The sequence below is a fragment of the Haliaeetus leucocephalus genome, unplaced genomic scaffold, assembly GCF_000737465.1.
Source record: "Haliaeetus leucocephalus isolate CR32 unplaced genomic scaffold, Haliaeetus_leucocephalus-4.0 Scaffold577, whole genome shotgun sequence".
Lineage (NCBI taxonomy): Eukaryota > Metazoa > Chordata > Aves > Accipitriformes > Accipitridae > Haliaeetus > Haliaeetus leucocephalus.
Window position 1 is genome coordinate 6,281,730 of NW_010973013.1, and position 24,436 is coordinate 6,306,165.

The 24,436-nt window shown below is 44.5% G+C and overlaps 1 protein-coding gene across 4 annotated transcripts in view; it reads left to right on the forward strand.

The window, feature by feature from the left end:
• Positions 1-379: 379 nt before the first annotated feature.
• Positions 380-24,436, forward strand: part of SNX5 (sorting nexin 5) — a 39,543-nt gene continuing 15,486 nt past the window's right edge. For 2 of the 4 annotated variants that reach the window (XR_775042.1, XM_010577795.1), the window contains exons 1-12: positions 380-458; positions 9,355-9,459; positions 9,954-10,064; positions 10,642-10,763; positions 11,095-11,218; positions 11,846-11,941; positions 12,822-12,927; positions 13,007-13,082; positions 13,930-13,969; positions 14,058-14,144; positions 15,269-15,428; positions 16,186-16,271. Coding sequence is in view for 3 of the 4 variants with exons in the window: in XM_010577795.1 (XP_010576097.1) it covers positions 426-458; positions 9,355-9,459; positions 9,954-10,064; positions 10,642-10,763; positions 11,095-11,218; positions 11,846-11,941; positions 12,822-12,927; positions 13,007-13,082; positions 13,930-13,969; positions 14,058-14,144; positions 15,269-15,428; positions 16,186-16,271 (1,146 nt within the window). In the remaining variant the exon portion in view is untranslated. Of the gene's footprint in view, positions 459-9,354; positions 9,460-9,930; positions 10,065-10,641; positions 10,764-11,094; positions 11,219-11,845; positions 11,942-12,821; positions 12,928-13,006; positions 13,083-13,929; positions 13,970-14,057; positions 14,145-15,268; positions 15,429-16,185; positions 16,272-17,291; positions 17,853-24,436 lie in introns of those variants that run through there. The other 2 variants (XM_010577794.1, XM_010577796.1) reach the window with 2 other exon arrangements.

Below are 24,436 nucleotides of genomic sequence, written 5' to 3' on the forward strand. Positions count from 1 at the left end.
CGGGCCCCCCTGGTATTTGTCGTCCCCCCCCGCCGCTAGCCCTGGCCCCGCCCCCGCGCTGGGGCCGCCGAGAGCGGTGATGAGGGGGGCGTGCCTTCTCTCTCCCGCTTTTCTTGACCGTTCTTTGGAAAACTCTAAAGAGAATAACCCAAATCTTTAAAAGCAAGGGAATAAAGAAAAAAAAAACCCAAAAACTCAAACGGCCGCACCAGGACGCCGCCATCTTGGATGAAGGCAAGCAGCACCCTGCCCTCACCCAAGATGGCCGCCGCCCTGAGGGGGCGGGAGCCGGGCCCGCGCGGGGGCCGCCGGGACGGTGGGGGTGTGTCGCCGGCGGCGTGAGGCGGCCGCGGCTCCGCCCCGGGTTATATGAGGAGGCGGCGGCGGCGGGGAGGGTGGCGAGCGGCTGGTCGTGCTCGGGTGACATGGCTTTGCTCCGGGAGGACGCGCAGAGTAAGGTGAGGAACGGCGGCCCGGGTCTCGGCGGAGGCGAGCTGTGGGGGTGCGGTAGCCCTCGGTGCCGGGCTGGCCCTGTGGGGTGTGAGGGAGCTCCCCGCCCTTTCCCTCCCCCTGGAAGCACCGCGGTGGTGACGGGTTTTTATTTGTGTTCGGTTTGAGGTTTGTGGTTTTTTTTTTTTTAATCCCTGCGCTGCTTGCTGCTTGCACCCGAGGTCCTCTGAGGGCGGGTGATCAGGGCGCAGCTGCCCAGGGTGAGCGTGGGGTGCTGGAGAAAGATAGAAAAGGGGGGGGGAGGCAGAAAAAAACCATCCAGAGTGGGAAGGAGGAGAAGGGAAGGGCTCTGCAGCTGCCATGAGGCTGTGAGCGGAGCAGCTAGTGTGTGGCAGGAGCGAGGGGTGACAAGCGGGGCCTTGGCGCTGCCGGAGCTGGGCCTGCTCGTCGGGACCTGTGGCTGGGCACTAGTGCTGTAGGCACTTCTGCGAGAGGTGTTTAAACTTGCTTTTCTTCAGTGGGTCAGCTGCCTTGTGTGTCTGTGACCAGCCTTCCTGGTTGTGTGGCCTGTGTTATTTCGTCTGTCAGCTGTCACTTCAGCTGTGATGCCTCTTTCCTTTGGTTGTCGTGTTTGTAGCTGACTTGGCTTTCCTTTCTCCGAAGTAGTAGTCTTGAAGCTTTAAGTGCTGAGGAGGCTTATGTCTTGTCTTTGAGGGAGCATGGGGTGTTACCCAATGTTAACACTCCCAGCTTCTCCGGGGAAATGCAAATTAAATGCTAAAACAGGAACTTTGTGAATTAATGTGTGTGTGTTTAGAATTTTTTCTTGTACTGGACAAGGTGCCTGGCTTAATCTACCTAGTCTACCTGGTTTAATAACTACCCCCAGCACACCTTGAATAAAGATAACACAGCCCTGTAACAGTCTGTGAGCTGCCTGTTTGATTTACATACTGTTGCATCTGAATGTATTTTGCATTGTGAATAAGCTTAACCCACAGGAAAATGACTTGTGTTGTAAGTGGTTAAGGGTGCCCAAGTCTTGTCAGCCTGTGTTTTCTTCAGCTTTTTGGAAGATGTATGTCGGCTGACTTGGGGGCTAGAGATACACCTGCCTTTACCTTTTTTTAGATAACTTCCTTTCATATGCTTCTTTTGCATTTTAATCTTTTAAAATGATTTTGATCCAGTAGAACAGGCAAAAGTTTGTTGAACAAGTGTTTTCTAGTTACTTGCTTTGAGCTGTGAACTAGCCAGTGCGTTAATCTTTTTTTCTGCTACATGTGAAACTATTAATATTTAAGTACCTGCCACTTGAGAATACAGAGTGCAAGTCTTCATAGGCTTGCAGGACCTGCAGGTGATGGGTGGAGGGGAAGGAAAAATATCATCTGTCTTGCAGCAATTGGTAACTTTGTTTATGTGCCCTTTCTAGCTTAGCAGACAGGAATATTGGGGGGAGGGGAAAATTCTCCCACAGTGAAGGCTGGAATAGCTTTAAACTCTAATGCTCAATGGCCAAAGATTAACTAGCTTGTTTCAGGCAGTAGGGCTGTCTTGGGATTCCAGCAGCAGGGGGGAGGATAGAAATACTCCTATCTTGTCTGTTCCTGTTTAGCTAATGAAACAGCAACATGAAACTGGTGTGTGGCCAGTAGATAAAGCCTATGCCTATAAAGGAAGCTTCATTAGGTATTAACCTTGAATAGGAATCATTGGTATGTACAAACTAAAAACTGACCCTGAGGTGGCGAAGCAGGAGAGGATCAGGATCTGTAGGAAGAGGAAGGGAGGGTAGGATAAGGGTGACTGAAGTGCAGTGGGAAAGATGGTGTAATCTGTCATGGGGAGGAAAAGGCACTTCAGAAATTGAGTAGTGGGACTGCCAAGCTAAGCTTGTGCAAGTACCCTGGTATTTCTTAATGTCAGTGGCTCGATAGTATTTTAAAGACTCCAGTCTGCAGTTAAACTGTTCTAGATCAAAATACTGAGAGCGAGTATTGTAGCCCCTCTTTCTCAGAACAATCAGTGGAAGACAAAATGGCATGTCATAGGCTGGGACTTGCTGTTATCAGTCCTGAATAGTGGTTTTCAGTGCTGGACAACTTCTGCTACGTGTTCTGGAAAGAACGAGAGTCTACCAGATCTTGCTTATGCTTTGCAAGAAAACTGCTTCTGCATGCTGCTGGGCCCAAAAGCAAGTAGGGAGATAATCTGCTAGCAAGGTGAAAGCTACCGCGTAAGGGTAATGTACTGTCAAGGATGCATAGCCTTCAGGAAGCTGGCCCAGCAGTTTGGGCTAATGACACAATTTCAGATCCATGGGAGGTGAAGAGAGCATGGTGAGGCTGTATTGCTGAGACTCCTAGCTCCAGCCTTGCTGCACAAGGTCGGCAAAACGTTCTTGTAGATGCTGAGTGTGGCTTAGGGGTTTGCTTCTGTTGCACAGTTTCCATTTTAGCTGGGCATGCTTCATGTTACAGATGGCATATGGGCTAAAAGTGCTTAGCCATAGGTTGTGCTCTGCAGGCAGACTGCTGCAGCAGGGTGGATTTGGCCTGTGCTGCCAAAGCTGTTGCTTGACCCTTTGAGCTGAGGAGGCAGTGGGTTGGGTGGAGGTGTCCTGTGTGGAGCAAGGTGAGATAGAGGGGCTTTTGCTTAGAATATGGGATCCTTGAATGTTGATAGCATCTTTCCCACAGCTCCCTCCCTCTGTGTGAAGGTGTGTGACTGCTTGGTTCCTGCAGAGGGTGATGCAGAAATCCCTCTGACAGAAAGGCTAAGTGATCAGGCCAGCTTATTGCACAGCCAGTGGCAACAGGTGCTCTGGCTATAGAGGCTGCCTTCTGCTTACTTGGCAAGCACTGCCCTTGGTGAGGAATGCCATTTCAATGTGACTAAATTGAGCTGTTATTCCCTTTTTATCTTTGTTTTAAGCAAAATAATTCAGTCCTTGCATCACGAGTTCTACAGTGCAAAGTCACAAATGTGGGAAAGCATTTTCTACAGCATAAGTAGCAGCATGAAGACTCGTTCAATTTTCCTGGTTATGTGTAACTCAGACTACTTCGGGACTGTTTCAGCTGAATGTCAGAGAGCTAACATCAAGTCTGTTACCAAGGCTGCAAAACCAAAGCTTCACATCTACTGTATTGGCTCTTTACTGCTGCATACGTGCAGTGTACTTTCAGACATATTTTTAATATCTTGATTAAAGGGAAACTTAAGCTACTTGTGCTGAATATGACTGAAATGTAGTTCCAGCACCTAATGCTGCTAATATTTGAAGGCCAGATACTCTGAAAGTCTGCTGTTTAACTCCTGGGTGTTGAAGCAAGGCCCTCTGGAACTGAGAACTCTGTATAAACTGCTAGAAAACATCATGATCTTTTAGTGCTCTCTGGAGAGCACTTAAACTGGTTTAATTAGAAAGACTACTCTGTAAAAAGTAATGGATTCTGGGTAGTGGCAGATGTAATTACTACTGAAGTCTTGTTTGTGGCTGTTGCTTGAATGACAGCAGGGAGGTGATCAGTAAGAGGAGAGGTTTTTTTATAAGGTAGCTGACAATAAGCAGAAGGCTCTGTGACATGCAAGTCCTTGTGGGACTCCTTCTGGGAGCCCAGCTATGTGGAAAACCCCAGATTAATCTGACTTTGCGAATAAATAGAGATTCTTATTTCACTAGCAATCAGATGTTGTACATGGTTGCTTGCACTGGCAGATTCTTTTGTTAGAATGCAGAAGTAAGATCGAGTCATCTAGAACTGATGGTAAAATTGCAAAGGGTGTAACTTTAAAAGCAGCTGTTCAGGCCGCTTGACAGAAGTGAGCGGCCTCAGTGGCTGAGGGCATATCCTTCCACTGGATGCCTACAAGCATGAAGATGTGTTTGCATTGGATGAGGCCTGGTCAGAAATTTAGGTCTGTCAAGCTGAAGCCTGGGTAGCTGATGGTCATCACTGGATTGTACTTCAATGATCCAACTCTTTTGTTGTTTTTTTTAACATCTCTAAGCAATAGGAAAAAAAGCAAGTGCTGTAAAACTCTACCTGGATTTGTCACAGTAGTGCTCTCTGCTGTCTCTTCTCTTGGGCTTCCAGATCAGGTGATTATCATAGTGTCCTAATTAGCACCTTAATATCTATTTTTAGTCTTCTGGTCCTGAAGCCTAGAAACATTAATCAATATGATGACTGTGTGTTATTCTGGAGGGCTCCGCTTGATGTCTTGTTCTCATTACCAGGTCAGACAGTTGTGGTGGACAGTATCTTTACTGAACAGGGAGAAGTTCTTCTTGAATCTTTAAGAAACCCTGGGGATCCCAATACAAAAGGTGTGAGCCTTAAAGTGGAAGGCATCAGAGAAGCTGTAACAGTTGCTGTAGTCATTGCAATCCAGAACCCTCTAAGCTGTTTCTGAGAAAGGGAAATGAGAGGTGAAAGTGGGGGCACTGTGCTGGGTTTGGGTGAGTGTTTCAGTTTGCTGCCCAACCCAGCTGTTTCCCCACTGTGCTCCTCCGGGAGTCACCATACTCTGTATGTCTTTGGCCATGTGCTGCAAGTAAGGAATAATCTCTTGCCAGCTGCTGAGCTTGGATTATATCCCCTCGAGGGTGTGGGGTGACAGACTGGTTTCTGGTAACTGGCGTGGGGAAACTTCAGTTCTGTTGCCTGCTGCCTGGAGTGCAGGAAAGAAGCAATGACGTCATAGCCGAGAAATGCCTCCAGATATGAAGTTGCTGCCAGACATGGCAGGCCAGAGAGCTAAGATGGAGTGGTTTCCTGGGAAGGCCTTGGGTTGGGTGCCTGCTGTGATAAAGGAACAAGCCTGGGGCCTGGAGATGAAAGTCTAATTCCTTTGGTCTGCACAGCCTTCATGTGACCATAAGCAAGTTGGTCCTTGTTCCTCCTTGTAGGATGGGTGTAGGAGGAATGGTGGAATGAAAGGTCCTGAATGATGAGCTGCTAATGCTGCAGGAGCAGGTGCTTGTGTTGATCAAGGGTTGGTGTGAAACATCTGCTTTAGGTGCTCACTGGGTTAGTGCTTTATAGAGCTGTGGTAACAAGAGTGGAGCTTCTTGCTTTTGGTTCAATGGAGAAATGCTGCTCCAGCACTTTCTGTAGGGAAACAAAGCACTCTGTCCTCCTGAAGTCAGACAGTGTGTATGCTCTCTTTGTAGTCTGAGCCTTGCTGCCATGATTGTGTAATCCTAAAGGTCTCTGGCCTGGAGTTAGGAGCCCACAGTGACCTTCACAGGACTAGAGCAGACCAGTGGTTTTCATGAGCCTCTGTTTCATATGGCTCCAGGTCCTTCACTGAAGACCAGACTCTTGAACGGTAGTGATGACAATCCTGTGCTGTTGTCAAATAGTGATATGCTTGATGTTTTAGCCTGCAGTGGCCTTTAAGTATAGGCTGGGTCATGTACCTTTACAGCAGATATTTAGGATAGGAGAGGTAGAAGATTTTTTTTAGCAAGCGGCTTCATATAGTCCTGAGGGGCAGAATCCCACCACTATATATAAGGGTGTTCTTGACTCTTGTCCTGTTTCTGGGCTGCTCTCACACTTTGGGCTGTATGTATAGCACACACTGCTCTGGAGTGCACAGCTGAGCACTGCTGCTGACTCACAGTTGCTTCTGTGTAAATAAGGCCCTGCTGGGGCAATAAGCTCTCCTGCAGTAGCCTTCCTGGGGATTGTTGAAGCTGTAGGTTATGTGTTCCTGCCCCATTGCCTCTGCAGTTTATGGTGCTAGTGCAGGGGAGAAATGCCTGTGATGTGGACTGGTTTAATCAGACAAAGCGGTACCATCTTGTGTCTATACCTGCCCATCTCTTGTGCAGGCAACTACTAGGCATGGAGGGGTGTGTGGGCAGCATCTAATCATGGGTTACTTTCTCCACAAGACTTAATAAGAAAGTTCACAAATTCAGGACTGGCTGATTTGTGTAATCCTTTCCTTAGTTTAGCTGAGAGGAAGCAGTTTCCTTTGGCTTATCATACTTTCCAGACTCAGCAGTTCATATTGTTAGCACTGCTGATCCTGTTTGGACAGTAAAGATAAGTAAGCAGGATGAAAAACACTGGGGTCTGCATCTCGCTGCTAGTGTTATCTGGCTGGGAAACATGGACCAACTTGCCTTTCATTCAGTTGGCAACAGACTGTGAGCTGTGCTCCAGGTGAAACTAATGTCTAAATGGTGGCCTTCTACCTATCCTTCCTCTAGGGACCAAACGGGGCAGCTTCTGCTTATACCAGTGCCAGTGACCTCTGAATCATGCACCTTTGTGCTGTTTGGTCTGTGCCTTCCTAGCAAGTACCAGAAACACGTGCCTGTAGAGGAATGTAATAATCTGTCCCGTGGGGTGACTGGAGAGAAGTGACTGTACTGTTGGAGTCCCTGTTGTGTTTGGAGTCCTACCATGTCCATTTGGATGCAAGCGGTGCTGGGACTGCTAGGAACTGTGTTCCAGGGCACGCTCTGTAAGCTCAACATTCTTGCTCGTTGCCAAGGCAATACCCAGGATGGGATAAAAGCCTCCTGTCCCGCAGAAGTCAGAATGGGAAGCTCAGTGTGCTGCGTATGGGGTCTCTCTATAGTCATAAGGCTTAAAAAGGTGTATCTCTTACCTACCTCCTTCTAACTCTAGCTAACAGCTAGTATGAAGCAGATAGAAGTCTTTTCAGTGTGGCTGGAAGGATGAGGGTACAGTGACTGGGGTATTCCTCACTTATGCATGAGAGCCTGATCATAGATGATAGCAGTAACCATCAGTGGTATGGAGAGTCTAGGCAGGAGCAGGCTGGATAGAGGCAAATGCATGCTAGCCTGACAGCTGTGTCCTCTGCAGGCAGCCAGAGAGACTTGTCATCTACCAGATCTGGACTGCAGTACACAGATGGCCAGACTGGGGGGAGGGAGTTTCCAAAGCTTTTGGAAGCAAAGCTTCACCTTACAAAGGGCAACCTCTCAACAGTTCTTATGTAGCTTTACGAAGCTTAAGGCAGCATTCAAGCGATCTGTGATATGACAGGCTTGTTCAGATGTTGTCTGGCACAGTTTGCTTGTGGGCTTCAGTGCTGAAACATGTGCTTAGCGGATAGTAGGGGCAAGCTCCTGGCTGGTGGGGTCTGTGCACTAGTATGCTGCAGGGTGGTGGAACAATACTGGTTGTGGCCCAGTTTTCTAGCTTGCTTCCCTGGGAAGGCATTCAGGATTATCTCTAAAGGATAACCTTGGGATTCAGCCTGGCTCTGACAGTCACTCTTCAGCAAACTTCCTGTGTTGTGACCTTGATCTCTGGCAATTTCTCCCTTATGCAGAAAATAATTCTTATTTGTTAGGCTGCAGCACTGAAGGGAGGGCCTCTTAGAAGACAGGTTTTATAGCATAGGAACTACTATAATGTGATAGGTTAAGGTTTCTCCATGCTTCTGGACTACTGATGACTGAGGCTGGTGATCACCAGTGCTTAATAGCTTGTAAAAGTCCATTCTTTGGTATCTAAATATGTGATTCTACTCGATGTAAGAACTTGGATGTATGCATTAATCTTGGTAATCTATGCTGGATATGCCTAAACTTTTTTGCTCGCTTCTGAGGTCATGTAAGGAATTGAAGCCTTTTGTCTTCAATGGTTGGGTACAAGCAGTGAAGTATGACTTGATAAAGAAAGTTCAAACTGTAAACCAGAGGGAGAAATGGGCTGGTGGGTGCTCTAAGTCAGAAAGCTCTGCCCTTGTAAGGAATTTCCATAGGACTATAACTTGAGGATGTTAGTGGTGTGTAACCTAGAGCATCTTCAGCTGAGAAGGCTATTCCACTGCTCTAGAAAAGTTTAAGTACAGTTGAAATTATATTCTGGATGTAGGCTGTTGGAATGAAGAAGCAAGTCCCTTGAAGGAAAATGCTGGCTCTGTTTAAGGCTTGTCTGAAGCACTGGGAAGGCAAGTCTGGTGTTTATTGAACCTGGTAGGCTCTGAGGTCTCCTGTAAAGGATGCCTCACATAGCGTGCTCAGAAACCTCTTCCAAGCTGCTGTGAGTAGAAACAAATAGCATTAAGATGTTGCCAGACACAAAGCTCTGTCTAGAAAGGGTAAGACAAAACCTGCATTTGGGAGAGGAAGAGACTTGCAGTTACAAGCAATAAATAGCTTTTCGTAAAGCAAAGTTTGGATATCATTGAGACTATTTCTTGTACCAGTTTATTGGGGCTTTCTTTAACAGCAAATGTGCATTCTAGCAGCAATGAGTAATAGGATGCCAGGTATCCTGAAAATAAGATTAAACGGATGCAGTGATAGTGCCACAGTGTTCTTGGGTTTTGTTCCTGTTTCTGGCAAACAGTTGGCTCAGACTTTATGGGAGCCTAAAGAGGCTTTGTGCCCCCTTTTCCCCAGGATCAGAGAGAATGTAGCCTCTGCAGCTGTCAGAACAGCTACTGGAACATGTGCAGTAGTTTGGGGAGATCAGAATGGCAGTGGTGACCAGTCTGAGCCTGGTGAGAAAGCATCAGGCTCTTGCTTATGGCTTGTAATAGGTAACATCACTTCATTCTTGCCTTAGATTAAAGCAGCTCTCTGATCTAAGGATGAGGAAACGGATCACAAGGCTAGGCTCTTAAGAGCTGTTGTGCCACGTATTGTGGAGGCACAGGCTACTGAAGAGAGAACTAGACTTCAAGCTAACAAGGCTTTTTCCTTTCCTGTGTTTGGAAGGAAAGGCTTGTTGCAGTGATGTGCAAGTAGTGTCAAGGCTGTCATGCTTGCCCATGTGTGCTGTTCCTGGAGGCAGCAGTTTAGTGCAGTGTGGTTCTTGTTGACAGCTGATGGCCAGTCTAGCTTCACTAAACCTACTTGATGCTTGACTAAGGCTTATACTGTGAATTCTGTTGCAGCTGAGGTCTGTATCTGTAGACCTGAATGTTGATCCTTCTCTCCAAATTGATATACCCGATGCCCTAAGTGAAAAGGACAGAGTGAAGTTCACTGTACATACTAAGGTAAGATTGTGGGGTAGAAGGAGGTCTTCATAAATGTTATGCAAGTAATCTGTGTATTTGCAATACACGTACCTGTAAAGATGGGCTTGGCAATGAAGGAAATCTGATTAGATGAAGGTTCTCCACCTAAAGGTGGCCTGAGGGTGTGTATATATATATGCAGAAACTTGCTGAACACTCTCTAAATAGAGACAAGGTAGCTGATATACTAAATTGGCTTTGCTAAGGAATCCTAGCTTGACACCAGAAGGCTGGGGGGTAGGGGTGGGGAAACCAGCTACTGTGACACTTTACAAAATAAACTGCATTAATGCTGTTCCACAACAGTGTCTTTTCTTTAAATAGTAGTAAGGCTCTCAAATGAGTGCCAGCTCAGCTAAAAGGGAGTAGGCGAGGCTCTTACTAGGCAAAATAGCTTCCTTTGGAAACAGACAGAACTGTTTCTAAAAGCACTAATTTACAAAACAGTAGGGCTTCTATATCTTCTCTTCCAGACTACACTGCCAGCTTTTCAAAGCCCTGAGTTTTCAGTTACAAGGCAGCATGAAGACTTTGTGTGGCTGCATGATACGCTCACTGAAACTGAAGAGTATGCAGGACTCATTGTAAGTACTTCCTAAAAAATGTAATTCTAAATGAAAAACAATGGCAATTTAAAGTGCCTACTAATAAGAGCATGAAGTCTGCTTTACCAATGTTACTGTCATGACTTGGGTATTCCCTATGCTTCCTTTTGCCTTAATTCCCAAACAACTTGAGTGGGGTGGATTTATTAACTTTCCATATAGCTTGGAGCAGCAAAAAAAAGATTGATGCTCGGAGTCCCTGACTCTATGGTTGTATTAATATCTGCCTGAAGATGACACAGTGAAATACTCTATTTAATATAGTCTTTCCTATCATGATTCTTTAGGAGGTCCTGTGGGCCACAGAAGATGGCTGGTTATGGGGTGGATTATAAAGGTTGTTCCTCTTGGTTGGTTTCCCTCCTGGGGCGGGGGTAGCACAGACCTGGGAGGGGCAAAGAGGGACCTAGACATCAACATGCCTCTAGAATTCCTGGGTGCAGAGCCTTGCTGGCTTGCCATGACCAGGCAAAAGGGCCTCCTTCCAGAGAAAGCTGGGAGTAATTTTGGAAAACTTTATTTGCTAGCATCTATCACTAACCAATTCCTTGGCTAGATACCTCCAGCACCTTCAAAGCCTGACTTTGATGGTCCCAGAGAGAAGATGCAGAAGCTAGGGGAAGGAGAAGTGTCTATGACAAAAGAAGAGTTTGCCAAAATGAAGCAAGAGCTGGAAGCGTAAGTAGAATGAGTCTACTGCCAAAAGATGCACTTAGAGAAGCCTCCTGGGAGAGCAACCTATTTGGTGATAACTGATCTTAAGTGTGACTGTTTCGAAGGGTGTCTGCTGCTGCATAATCTTTAAAATCCTGGAGCTGGGGAGCTGCCAAAAGTTTCTCTGAAACCGGAAAACTTCCTAGCTAAAGAGATTGAAAATAGCTTCTCTATCGGTAGCTAGCTATTTCTGAAGCATGCAGTTGCATATTGTCACTGGCTAAACTTAAAGCAATTCTTTGTATATTGAAGAAGGCAGTACAAGAGAGGATCTCAGTCTGTTCTTTCCTTTCAGTGAATACCTCGCTGTCTTCAAGAAGACTGTATCATCACATGAAATCTTCCTTCAGCGGATTTCTTCTCATCCTGTGCTCAGCAAAGATCGTAATTTTCATGTTTTTCTGGAGTATGACCAGGATGTAAGACACTTTTTTTCTCCTTTGAGGCAATATGTTTGGAGTGCTGTCACTTTTTCTGGGCCCAATCAGAATGTTATATAATTCTGTGTGCAACATCAGCAAGCAGATATTGCCAGTACTTCTGTGAGATGATTAAAGGATGAAAGCCTGACTGTTAGACCTTTTTCTGCTATAAATCTCATAGTGTTTCTTAATCCTAGTGAAGTTGGTTAGGAAGCCAACATTGTGTGTCTTTATCTTAGGAACAAGTATGGTTCAGGTGTACCTGTGCTGTGTTGCATGGTCCTAAAATGGAAGAATGAAGGTGTATTAAAGTTAGTACTGCACCTGTTTTGTGACACCTAATTATGAGTGATAGATGCTGATCCAAGATATGCAAGGAGAAAATGAGCTGTTTCTAGGAATGGGAAAAATCTGTGGCACAGAATAGTTGAACAACTTCTAGTCAAGCCATATGTTACATAAGCCATGTTTATACAGCTTATACAGGTATTATGGAGAGCTTGGACATCACCCTGCTCTGTCATATGCTAGTTATAAATGATGTTACTGCACTGCAAGTGTCAAAATAGTCTCTTTTTCCCCCCTTGGGATAACTTTAAAGCTGTCTTGGCCCTTCTGTTGCAGCTGAGTGTTCGGAGGAAAAACACAAAAGAGATGTTTGGTGGCTTTTTAAAAAGCATGGTAAAGAGTGCTGATGAAGTTCTCTTCTCTGGAGTCAAGGTAAGGTAGTTGGTTTACCTCTTTCTTACCCTAATCTTGATTATTTCTTCCTGCTCCAGGGAAGTTAGTTATGTCTGCTTCAGTCTTGATGTGCGCGAGGCTTGGTTACTAATGCTAACCTTCCGTGTTACTGCTGTCCCAAGTTGGGTGGAGTAGCCTATATTAATTTTGACTTCTGTAGAAATAAGACATTGAAAGCTATAGGCTGTTAAAAATTTAAGTGTATACTGAAAGTTTCTGGTGGATGCAGAAGAGTTGCCTTAACACCTTGTACTGGTGGGGAGGAAGGCATTACACCTTCAGCAAATGTGGTCATGGCTTTTGTCTACCTTGGAGCTCTGAACAGACATGATTTATGGGCTTCTGCTTGCACTAGATGAGATCAAATACCAAAGACTTCTGTAACTGGTCCAGCTTCAGCTTTTCTATCATGTTGTCGTGGTAGCTCTTTCTAATAGAATTGCTGTCCTAAACACAATGTCATGAAACATTACAGTATGTATGTTTGGTGTGGATATGAGGCAAGCTTGTAAGCTGCTTACTGCTTAGCTGCTGTGTTGCAGCAGGACTGGGAAATAAAATTCCAGCAGTTGGTAGCCCTAAGGGCTGTCCAATACCAACTTACTGGTTGCTTGTTGGTTACTCAACTTGACACTAGTTGAGTGTCAAGTCTACCCTCATTGCAAAAAAGAAACTTGCCAAACAGCTTGGTTTGTCAAACCCTTGGCTGGGGATCTTGTCTTGAACTCTGTTCTTCGGTAGAGATGGATAGGCATAATGCTCAGGTAGCTATGGTTATTTCTTTGGCCCTTCCCAAAACAAGGAAGAGCTTGTATTCTGTGGTAATGTAACTGACTTAACAGGTCCTACTCTCTTTCAGGAAGTAGAAGACTTTTTTGAGCAGGAGAAGACTTTTCTTGTAAACTACTACAACAGAATCAAGGATGCATGTGCAAAAGCAGATAAGATGACAAGATCTCATAAAAGTGAATCTTTTCAAAGACCTTTCTAAAGACTTTGCAGTCTTGCTGATTTCAGCCTGAAAACCTTGTCTTGTTCTTGCAGATGTTGCAGATGACTATATTTATACTTCAGCTTGCTTGAACAGCCTGGCATTAGAAGAACCTACGGTTATCAAAAAGTAAGCAATTCTAACTGTTCATAAACATATCCTGAGTCTGGGAATATCATGTTCCTTCTGTAAAATCCAGGGGATTGAGTCATAGCTGGTTTGAGTTGCTTGCATTGCAAGCAAGTGGCACTGAAACTTTCTTTCCTCTGATGTTCCTGGTGCAGCAGACGTAAAACTATCAATTGCATCTGACTCTTAACTAGCTGATCTTTTGCCAGTTGTGGCCTAGAGCTGAATTGTGCTGGTCATCAAAGCTCCTTCTAACCAGAAATCTCCTTGAATTTTTTTCAGGTCACAAACTCCCAGAGAATATGGGAGAAATGGGTTATATATCTGTGTTTTAATATGCTGTTAAATACAACCACAGCTTACACTAGGCCTGTATTATCTTCTGGACCTTTAAAGTTCCAGAATAGTAGGGGTTTTTTAAGCTACAGAAACCTAGTCACCTTTTCTGAGGTGAATTCTTCCACCTCTCTAAACTCTGCTATCAGTTTACCCAGCTCTTATTGAAACAGAGTATATAGCTGAATAAATAAGACAGTTCATTCCTCTTGGAGGGTAGCAGTGGGGAAATTCTCCACAAGACCTTTATGCCCTAGAGATCAGTGTTGCTACGTTAAATGGTGTCTAGCTGCTCAACTGTACTAGTCTGTTAGGCTGGAATCCAGCACCTCTTGCATTGAACCTTTTGTCCAGGTCTTTGCCTAGACCTGAGTTCTTTTCAAGCCCTTGTCTGGGTCTGTAGGCAGGAGTAAACTCCAGCCTTCAGCTTTTTTGTTTCCTGCCAATTGATCCTGTCATTTATCAGGCTAAGAAGTATCTAAAACTTCCTTATGCATTTTTTTTCCCCTAGGTACTTGTTGAAAGTTGCTGAACTCTTTGAGAAACTCAGGGTAAGAGAAGCTTTTGGTGGGGGGGGAATCTCTGAATCTGGATGTTGCTGTTTCCTGTTACATACCAACTATCTGATCTTTTCTGCAGAAGGTAGAGAGTAGAGTTTCATCTGATGAAGACTTAAAGCTCTCTGAACTGTTGAGATACTACATGCTCAATATAGAAGCTGCTAAGGTGAGAACAGTTTTCTTTTTGAAGCTTAGTTTTATTACAGGCATCATGACGTGCTCATGGTTTTCTTTGTGCTTTAAGAAGACAGGAAGGTGGACCCTTGCTTTGCTTAAGAAACCTGGCAGTCCTAAACCACAACAGAATATAGAAGCTATATATTGGCTAGCTGCAGTCCAGCCCACTTACAGAGGGGCTGTTTAAGATCTCCAACCAGTTTTTCTCTGGCATGTAGAGAGGAAGAACTCTAAATAATCTGTAAGTAAGTTAGAGCAAACTATTTGAGTCTGCAGCCCTAACCCTTCCCCTGCCTGAGTACTTGACTTGTCAGTAAAACCAATGATGACTAATTACAACTCTTGAAGTAAATCCCACCTACTAAAGTACTTTATCATGAATATGCAGTAACATGTGAAGGCTATTGGAGTCTAGACTTCCAAGAGGGGTTTGCTAGATTGATGTGACTGCAAAAGCCTTGCCAGCAACTCTTTTCTAATCAATACTTGACTTGGCAAGGGGGTGGCTATGCTGAGAAATGGTATCTAGGTATAATCTGATGGGCCTCTTCATCTAGTGTCATACCTCTAATGTCAGGTACCCTGGAACATTCGCTACAGGCTCACTCTGTGGTGTACTGCTGTTTAGATATCAAGACTATACTGCTGCTAGATTAGAAGGGAATTGGTCCTGAGACCTGTACTGCTTCTCATGTCTAGGTTAGTATATTGCTTCACTCAAGCTCAAGCTTCACTGTCAGATCTCCAACAAATTAAATGATAGTGTATCCCTTCCTAGAAGCAGACTGAGGGAATTCAGAAAGTGCTATTCCTCCTTAGTGGAGAGGCCCACCTCATAAAAGGATAAAGCTACTTTAAGGGAAGAAGTGATGTCTACAGTAGCCCTTGGACTTCTCTGACTAAGGCACAAGTGACTGTCCTGAAAACTTGGCACTGCACTGGTGAAAGGCTCCTGTTGCTATGCTAAGAGCATAGCAGGTTATAATAGCTTGTTGGAAGAAGCAGAATCTGGCGTTGAAAGAAGCGAAACCTCCTGCTGCTAAGGTAGTTGTAACCTCAGTTTGGGAAGTAGTCCCCTTAAGGCTTTGATGCACTATTTCTGTCTACTTTCAGGATCTTCTGTACAGACGTACAAGGGCTCTTGTTGATTATGAAAATTCGAACAAAGCTCTAGATAAAGCCAGGCTAAAGAGCAAGGACGTCAGGCTGGCTGAGGCACATCAACAGGATTGTTGTCAGAAGTTTGAAAAGATTTCAGAATCTGCAAAACAAGGTAAAACAGGCTTTGCTATGTTTATGCTAAAGGGAGATCTTAATGCAGTCTGTCTCCAACTGACCTTCACCTACTGAAGGCTTCTGAGCACTCTTCTGAAGCAAGTAGTCTGAACATCTCAAGGGTAGTATAGATGCCTGTGAAATTAATGCAGCTAAATATTTTCAAGAATGATTGTCTGAGGCAGAGCAATGTCAGTACTAGACTAACCTTAATTATAAGCCCCTAGAATTTGCTTTCCAGACTGAACTCTTGTTCTCAGCCTCCACTTGAAGGTAACTATTCAGGCTTCTGATTATCTCAATTAGAACTGTGCAAACAGGCTTTTGCTCTGTCCCAGTATAGCTGAGTGTCTCATACAGAGTTTCAAACACTGGTTCTTAGCAGATACCTTTGGACAATATAAAACAGAGGGAATGTGCTTTCATGGTACGCATGCTACTCCTTTAATCTTCTTGGGTTATAAATGTTCTGTGTTCTCACAGAGCTTGTGTGGTGGCTTACTTTTGTTTTATTCCAGTTGTCTTTCTACAAAACCTTTCTGTCTTAGACAAGCTGTTTCCTCACCAAGATGTCAGTGTCATGTGATGCATGCATTTCTGGCTAGAAACAGCAAGACTAACTCTTGAACCTTTTTGTGGTCAAATACTGTAACTAGAGCTGTACCACAGAACTCATGAAACATAAGGGGCATTACTGAAAACTCAGTCACACTTTGTACATCTGTCTCATCTTTGTTTGTTCTTTTTCCCTACAGAACTGATGAGCTTCAAACAGAAGAGAATAGCAGCATTCCGCAAAAACTTAATAGAAATGGCAGAACTGGAAATAAAACATGCAAAGGTGTGTTCTTTTTGCAATTTAACAGGCATAGCTTGAGGGAAGTGAGTACTGTGTAGCTTGGAGGATTTGCTGGGTTCCCTTTAAAACTAGGAAGTGTAAAATAGAACAGCTGGGCTCTTCAGCTGAGATCTGAAGAGGGGAAGGAAAGGAAGTGTAAAGCTGTAGGTGCAGTGCATACAAAGAACAAATACTGACAGTTATCTGTCCTGTGCAGAAAGTCTGTTTTCAACCTAGGACATCAGCCTATTGCACTGCAAATGAGAAGTCTCAATTTTGCAGGTAGTACACAACAGCTCGCCTAACTTGCCATCAGGCAGCCTCATCTGTGGGGTTTGACACCTCCTGCATCTAGAGGCAGCTGCTGCTTGAAGTATTCCTGAGTACTGTGAGAGCACATCCTGCAGCTTGTGATGTAGCTGTCAGCCCTTCTCACTTGTCTTGTCAGTGAAGGAGGACACTGGCTTTGTAGCAGCCTCTGCCAAGCTTTACTGAGCAGGCTTGAAGTAGGCTGTGGAGACCACACCATGTACTGCCAGCTTAATCCAGGAAAGTGTACACAGGTTACAGGGTCTGTTAATTTAGTGTAGAGAAAGCAGGAAGAGTCAGGAAGAGAGAACTATCTTCAGCTCCTTTTGAAGAAGGAAAGTCTAATTTCCCACTCCCTGAGAGTCCTGGACTTCACAGGTAGCTACTTCAGCGCTGAGCTTGAATGTGACATGTAAAAGGCTTGACAATACTGCTCAGTTTGGCCCACTTAAACTTACTGCTGTCTCTTGTCCCTCTCCTTCCCACAAACTGAGTCATGGTTGCAGGCCTGCAGGAAGAGGCAGATTGCAGACTCTGATGTGATTTTGATGCTTTACTGCTTGAATGCTTGTCTTTGCAGTATAAGGCCTTTAGTATTGTCACAGGCTACAAAATCCTGGGATGGACCTACTATTTTGGAAGCCACTTCATTGTGGAAGGCAGGATTTAAATTATTGGTCATACTCATCTAAAACTAATTCTCTTCCTTTCCAGAACAATGTCTCTCTCCTGCAAAGCTGTATTGACTTGTTCAAGAACTAAGGCGCCTTATTCTGAAAATGTGAAAAAAGCATCAATTGCACTCAATGGCCAGGGGCAACTTATTGGCTTGACTTCATAGCTTAAAATAAATATTGTCACTGAGATTGTTTGACTAATACTTAAATATGTTGATAGTGATATGTTGACTTTCTTGGTATAAATGAAAGCCGAATTGTGTATGAATTGTCTGGATGTAGCTAACATCCTGTTGGCTGATAACTCAAAATGAGTCAAATGTAAGAAAACAATTTGCTGTTGACTGACTTCATCTAGCAGAAAATGTTTTCTGAGAAGAACTCCTTTTTTGTGGGATCATAAAGTAATCTGTCTCTTCATAGCCCTGATATATTAAACTTACAAGTGGGAGTGACTTATATAAGTGTAGTAATTTTATAAAACAAATATCTTAACATTCCACTTCCCAGACAGATTTCTACTACAATATATTTTGAATTTCTATAACTACATTCAGTATTTGTACACTTGGGCAACACAGCAAATAAAGATGTCTGATACAACAAGCTGTTGCTGTATGGCAAGACTTTGTGAGATGTAAAATGACAATCTGAGTTTTCAGGCACAGAACTATTGCAAATTACTCGTAACTGGAGCTCTTCATTCAGAGCACTAGAGAAATATTAGACTCAATAGGATTGTTCTTGGAATGGGTGTTGACATGAAATGTGGGGACTTCAGGTCATGATGCTGTTTGAGTAGCTCTCTTAAAGTTTTACTTCCTATATGCTGCACGTGGAGGAAACCAAGCCTTTCAAAAGCATTGATAGGTAGAGATGACTCCTTCAGACTACTTCACAATGCTTCATATTTTGCCAATATTCACACTTCCTGCTAGCAACAAGAGGCTGTTTAAAACTTCATGTCTTCTGGAAGCACAGCCCTAGCCACTCTTCTATAAGATAAACCTCTTTAAACTTAGTATGGCCAACTGGGCATATGCTGCCATAGCTGAGGCAACTCAGCCTATAAACCCCAGGGTCATCTTTCTACAGGTTGGCTATCATCTGGCGTATGTGGATCTAGGTCAGCAAGCCATACCCTTCTAAAGGCAGCTTTGAGTAAGATGAGTATATGAGCCTTGCTTAATTTCTTGTGACTAAACTTCTAATCATGCTTGAAGTAGGCTATGTGGCTATGCTCTGGGCAGACTGCCTGAAGCAGCTTCAACCAGAGAAGCTCTGAGAACAGGCAGCTCAGCAGCAGTATCTAAGGATTGTTCAATAGTTTACTTTTCTGTGACCTATTGCTCTTTCTTTGTAGTACCCCATGAAAACTGAGCAGGTCTCAACAGCAACACCATCCTGCAGCAGTCTAGCTGAAAAATGTCTGAATTCTGTCTCCTTTTACCTTTGTTTGACAGGAACAGTTTGAACTTGTGGTTGATTAAGGTTTCTGGAGTTCATGCTCAGCTTCTGCCCAAATAGCTCAGTTCCAGCAGCAGCTGCATAAGTATATTGCCTGTGGATATAGAGTCCCTATATAGAAGGGAGCTAGTAGGTAGCATTGCTGTTACCTATGACAGATGTCATACAAAATCTTAGCTACTTGTCCTGGGGCAACTAGTGGTCCCAAGCTGGACAATTCATGCTGGCAAATATTTGGCTTTTCCTAAAAAGGCATGCTGTCCCTCTTGCCTTTTCTTCTGGCTGCTTCATCCTATGCTCTGTTGGTCTGCCAGCTGTGCCAGGATGAGCTTCTCCTAGTGTGCTGTGGCTCTCAGAAGCCATGGTTCATGCCCTTTTGCATCTATTGCCTATGGTGTAGAAGTAGCATCTTGCTTATGCTCTTTAACAGTAAAATATTGTTATATGCTGGGTCTTTCAGAACCTAGCTCCAGTAGCTGGGTGGTTTTTGCAAATCAGTCAGTAGCAAGGAACTTGCAGCCTATACGCCTAACTGCCTTTGGGCTGAGTCTGAAGAAGTTGAGCTCTGGCTATGTTTATCCTAAACTACTTCAACTCAGTTCAAAGGCCTGCCTTATTTTCCAGCCAGAGAAAGGCTGCAGCTAGTATTGACATGACAAACAATACTTTATGTCCCTGTTCCAGAAGTAGTCTAGACTATCGTGGGCTTCATGCACTGCCAGTAACAGTGTGTTTGAAGCTATGTGAGACACCCTTTTTTTTAATATTCTTTTAGAGCTTTTTTATGAGATGCTTGCTTTTGTGTGGTTTGCACTTTAAATTCTTGACATAGGTTAACTTGAATTAAAGTATTAATCTGATCAGATTAAAAGTATGTAAAAGACTTTAAATGGATGTAATCATGGCTTTATACTGATGTTGTAGTTATTGTAGTTACAGTTAAAATAACCGCAAGAAACGGTAGCTATAAAGCAGTCTCTGCCAATAACACCGTTGCTCTGAAGGAAGCTGTCTTGTGTCAGCTGTGCCAGTAGGGTGCATTGCAGTCAGCTTCGATGTCTGAAACGTGTTGATATGGAAAATACTAGTCACAGCACAGATCGCATTCCTGGAGGCCAGTGGGTGGCAGGCTGGGACAGCTGCTGATAACTAATTGCATGATGCTTACCCTCAGACCGAGTTGTAATGAAGTACTGGAAAGGCTGCTGCATACCCCAGTTTCTTACCTGGCAGCTGGACATATGTTGATATGTAAGAGAAATTAGCTGCATATGTGGACAGTCTGCTCATAAGGAAGGACAGAAATTTTTAACTAATGTAATATGACTCAATCTGACTTTACTTGTAGCAGAGCCTTGAATAAAGCCTTAGCAGAACAAAGATCAGCACAGGCAAGTCAGTGTGATAAGGCAAGTTATCAATGTGAAAACAAGTTTTTAGAAATATTGCTGAGACTTAATTTAAAAGGCTGGTTGTGGGGGATGAGAGCGGAATTTCACACATGTCCCAAACAAGGATTGACTCTAGTGTACATTTACTGATCACATCTGTAAAGCAGTTTACCTTTACAAGCTTGTTGCTCTGGTTTGAGTTGCAAATTGGCTTTTGAGAGCAGGCATGACCTCATCACTGTGGTGGTAACAGATGTGAAGAGCTTCACACCACAGATGTCAGTTCTCCCTCCATTTGAATGAGGTCAGAGGGAGTGCTAATGTTTGGTCAAGTTTACTAAGGTTTGTTAGACATCCCACTCATGTTGTTGATGAAGGCAGATGCTGCTACTACCCGGAGCACAAGTGCTTAGGTTAGTTTTATACAATCCCTTCCAGCCACGTTCCCTCCAAGAGTTTAAAAAGCAGGTCTCTGCTAATCCAGCTTGCCTTTCCTGAGATGTGCTAGTGATTTGCCCAGTAGTAGTTCAGCAGGTGCAAATCTCCAGCCTGGAGTTGAGGACGTACTGTGTTAACACAGCTGGTAGCAGAGGTGGATCCCCTTGTACCTTGTGCTTGTGGCCTGTGCTACAGGAGGTGGCATAGAGAAATGGCCCTCCAAGGGAGAATGTTTCTACTGGTGTGCAGCTGCTGGGCTTTGTAGGGTGTTACAGGATACAGTGCTCCCTTCTCCACGTGGTAAGTTTGGAGTCTAGCTTTTTCTCTTCCATTTTAGGGAGGAGCAGATGTTTTTCATCCTCCCAACAGAAGTATGGATCCTGAGGAATCAAGCTGTGTGATCAGCATTAGAGAGTAAGGAGGTCACTTGTGTCCTTGGACAGCAGTAGTGCATCTCTGCTGACGGAGAAGCAATGATGACTGCTGGGATGGTGCAAGCAAGGTGGACTAGAACCAAGTCCTTGGGTGCTGCAGGTATCTGGCTGGCTGTCTTCAGTGGAGCAGAGCTAACAGTTAAGATGGGCACAGAGCAGTGGATCTGGATCACAGTCCAAACCTAGGAGAGACTAGCAGTGGGATAGCTGGATGCAGAAGGCTGCAGTCCTGGTATGGTGCTTGCAGCAGGTCAAGTATACTAAAATGAGAGCATCTTTGGGGTGGGTGAAACAGGTGGTGATTGTACTTAGGAAGTTGGCAGTATCTGGATGTTGGAAAACTGCAGATGGGAACCAACCTGGTTGCATAAGAGAGGCTCACAAATGTGTCCTGTTGCACAAGGTTGTGATTCCAGATGGTGCAATAAAACAGGGTTTTGTAGCCATAGAAAGGGAATGATTAAGTGTTGAGTGTACTTCAAGAAAGAGCTGGTTTGCCCTGGTTTATGCAAGTACTCATGGTTCTAGGAAGACACATCACTGATGCTAAGGCTGGTAAACCAAGCAGAGAACAGTTCCTGTGCCTTTGGGATACAGAAAGCTTAGAGAGAGCTGTGAGCATGGACTCTTATATGCTAGTTGTTGCAATGTCTGTGCTTTCCACAGGAGTTCTGCAGCTATGACTGGCTTTACAAGCCTGAGAAACTCTGCTAAACACCCTGGCCTAACTGGGGGCAGAAACTCAGCTGCAGTCTGACTTACCTTGGGATGATTACTGATGTTTTAAGTAGAGATTTGTCATGACTAGGTTGTTTTTTTGTTTGTTTTTGTTTTTTTAACATGCTCCCCATTTATTCCGTTCCTCTCCATTCCATCCTGTTTCTTCCTGACTGTACACTTTGTAGGGGACCTCTGATCTGAGGCTCTGACCTTTTAGCAGTTTTGTAGCCTTGTGCTACACTTCTGATAGCAGCAAATGTGAAATTTCTCAAAATATGGAGCTGTGAAGGTTGTCTCGGCAGGTATTGACAGTTTCTGGCACTTGCAGTTTGTCTCCAAAAGATCAGGAGGAGCTGGTCGTTTATGCTATGTGAAATGAAGAGCTCTGCAGAGTTCCCATTCTTGGATGTAGCTTTCAGTACTTTCCTGGTATCCCAGCACTTGCTGCTATGTCTGAAAGTGCAGTTATGAGTTATTTCACCTTGTGCTCTTAAACACCTGCCTCATCGCTTGGTGACAGTGGAATATCTGAAATGGATTTGAAATCTGTCCGTTTGCAGCTCACTGGTCACCAGTGAATGAACGCAGGAACTGGTGATCCATTTTAATCCCTCAGATTGTTGCCTGGCTCTAGTTTTGGACCTGCAGCTCACTGTTTTCTGAAAACTGTGGTTCATCTGCTATCAAAATGCTGTCCAGTGACTGAGCTGTGGTGTGGGCTCAGCCTTGCTTTTTGTTTACTTTTTATATTACAAAGCCAATGAGAAGGCCTAGCTGAGATCAGAGTCCAGCTCAGCTGGGTTTTTGTGCTTGCGTGCTAAAAATAATCCCTGCTAGGACTGCTTTGTAACTTGAACAGACAAGCAAGAATGGTGCCTATTTTACAGGGGAGGGAATTCAGGTAGAGTGCAGAAAAGGTGACTTGCCTGTTGTTCTACAGGGAGTTTTTGTCAGAGCCAGAAACTTAAAATGGATCTGAAATTCCACTCCAGGGCTCCTGCTGTCTCAATCCACTGCCGCTGGAAGCAGTCAAATGAGTGCTTATGATTTTAGTTTGGCTGTCCCTTGGCTGTGGTTTACTGCTCTTCTGTGGAGACATGGTAACTGCTAGTGTGACTGGTCTGCCTCCACTCCAATGCAGTGAAATGTGTCGGTTTAAATGACTTTTAGTGCTCTCTTCTGTGGGTCTCTTACTTGGCAGTGGAATTGCAAGGTCACGTTCTGCAAGAGAGGGTGGTGGAGTCCTAGGTAGGTATTGTGAGTGCTTCTCTGCTGACGCTTTAGCTTCTTGTCAGCACTCAAAGGTAGAGTGCAGCAGCCAGATTGCGTGCACTTACTGTTTGCAGCACCTTAACTTCTTTTAGGTAAGACTGTAGCAGTCTTCCCCATCAGTTAAGGGATTCTCATTCCCTTTCTGTGTTTAGTATTGCTTTGCTGTTACTTAAAAACTTTTCTAAGCCTGTTCCTGTTTAATGCTAGCCCACTACCTGCTTTGAGAACAATGTACTATTTTATTGTGTCTGGTTTACTTTGGATCAAGTTTGTTCTGCTCCCTCTCTGGGAGATTTTAAAAGAAAAAAAAGAAAAAAGAGGAAAAAAGAAAGCCTGACTCTGTAAACCAGCACAGGTTTAGATTGCACCTGCAGCTCTGCCTAAAAATATACCTCAGGTTTGGTATAATTTAGTCAGGGGCTTCCAGCTCTTTCTTGAACTGCTCTTCCTTGAAGGCCTTGCTAAACAAAGCCTCTTTAGGCTTAAGAGGCTAATGAGCAGGTTAGCAGAGACGTTCTAGTAACGTGAACTTGTCTAGTTAAATTTGAGACAGCGATGGATGTAGTTTCATCACAAGCTTGCTGCCACTGAAAGGGGATGGCCTCACTTCCCCTCCTGTTTTGTTCCTGTTGCATCCCTTGGGCTGGTCCTGATGTTCGCGTGGCCTCATGCCAAGCTGATGTAACTCACTAAAATGGCATGAGAGGGGCCAAAAAGAAGACGGGCTTTTCGCCAAGTCAGTGCACTGAATCTGTGTTGCTGGAGCAGAGAAACAGGCAGGCCTGTGCAAGGGCTGCTCAGAAGGGAGGGAGAGGGGAGACCTTGCTGGGGAGGCTTAGCTTAGCTCTGCTGTGTTTTGAAGCTGTTAGACCAGCACTGGTCCAGTAAGTGCTTCCCTTTCAGAAGAGGGTGGCAGTTGTTACTTTTAAACCTGCGGTTGGAAGACCGGGGCGTCTAAATCCGGTGCTGTCTGCATGATGGGGACTACCTTTGAACTGGGAACTGTTACTTTCTAGAAAAGCTTGTCCTTTGGAAGGTGCACAGGCAGCTCTTGCTTGGGAGGTTGGTGGTGGTTGGTGACTCCTGAAAGATTTCCATCACTAGTGCTTGAGAAACTAATAACTCCCCTTGCGTGGGCAGTGCAGCACTGGAGATTTACTCCCACTCACAAACCTTTTAAGGAGGGCAGCAGAGTGGTTTTGGACCATGGGTGTGGAAAACATCAGCAAGTTGAAACCCTGAGCTAACAGGCAGTGCCACTTTAAAATTTTTCATTCTGCTGTGGAGATTATTGGCACAGCCTCCCAGTAAATGCAAGGTTGTTGCCATGGAGGACAGGAAATCCCTCGTCTGCATAGAGAAGGAAAACATTGGAAACTGTCCTACTGTAAAGCACAGCTGCATCTGTGCTGGGAGAGGGGTGCTTGCTTCTTCTACGGGGTGTTTTCCAAAGGTCTCAG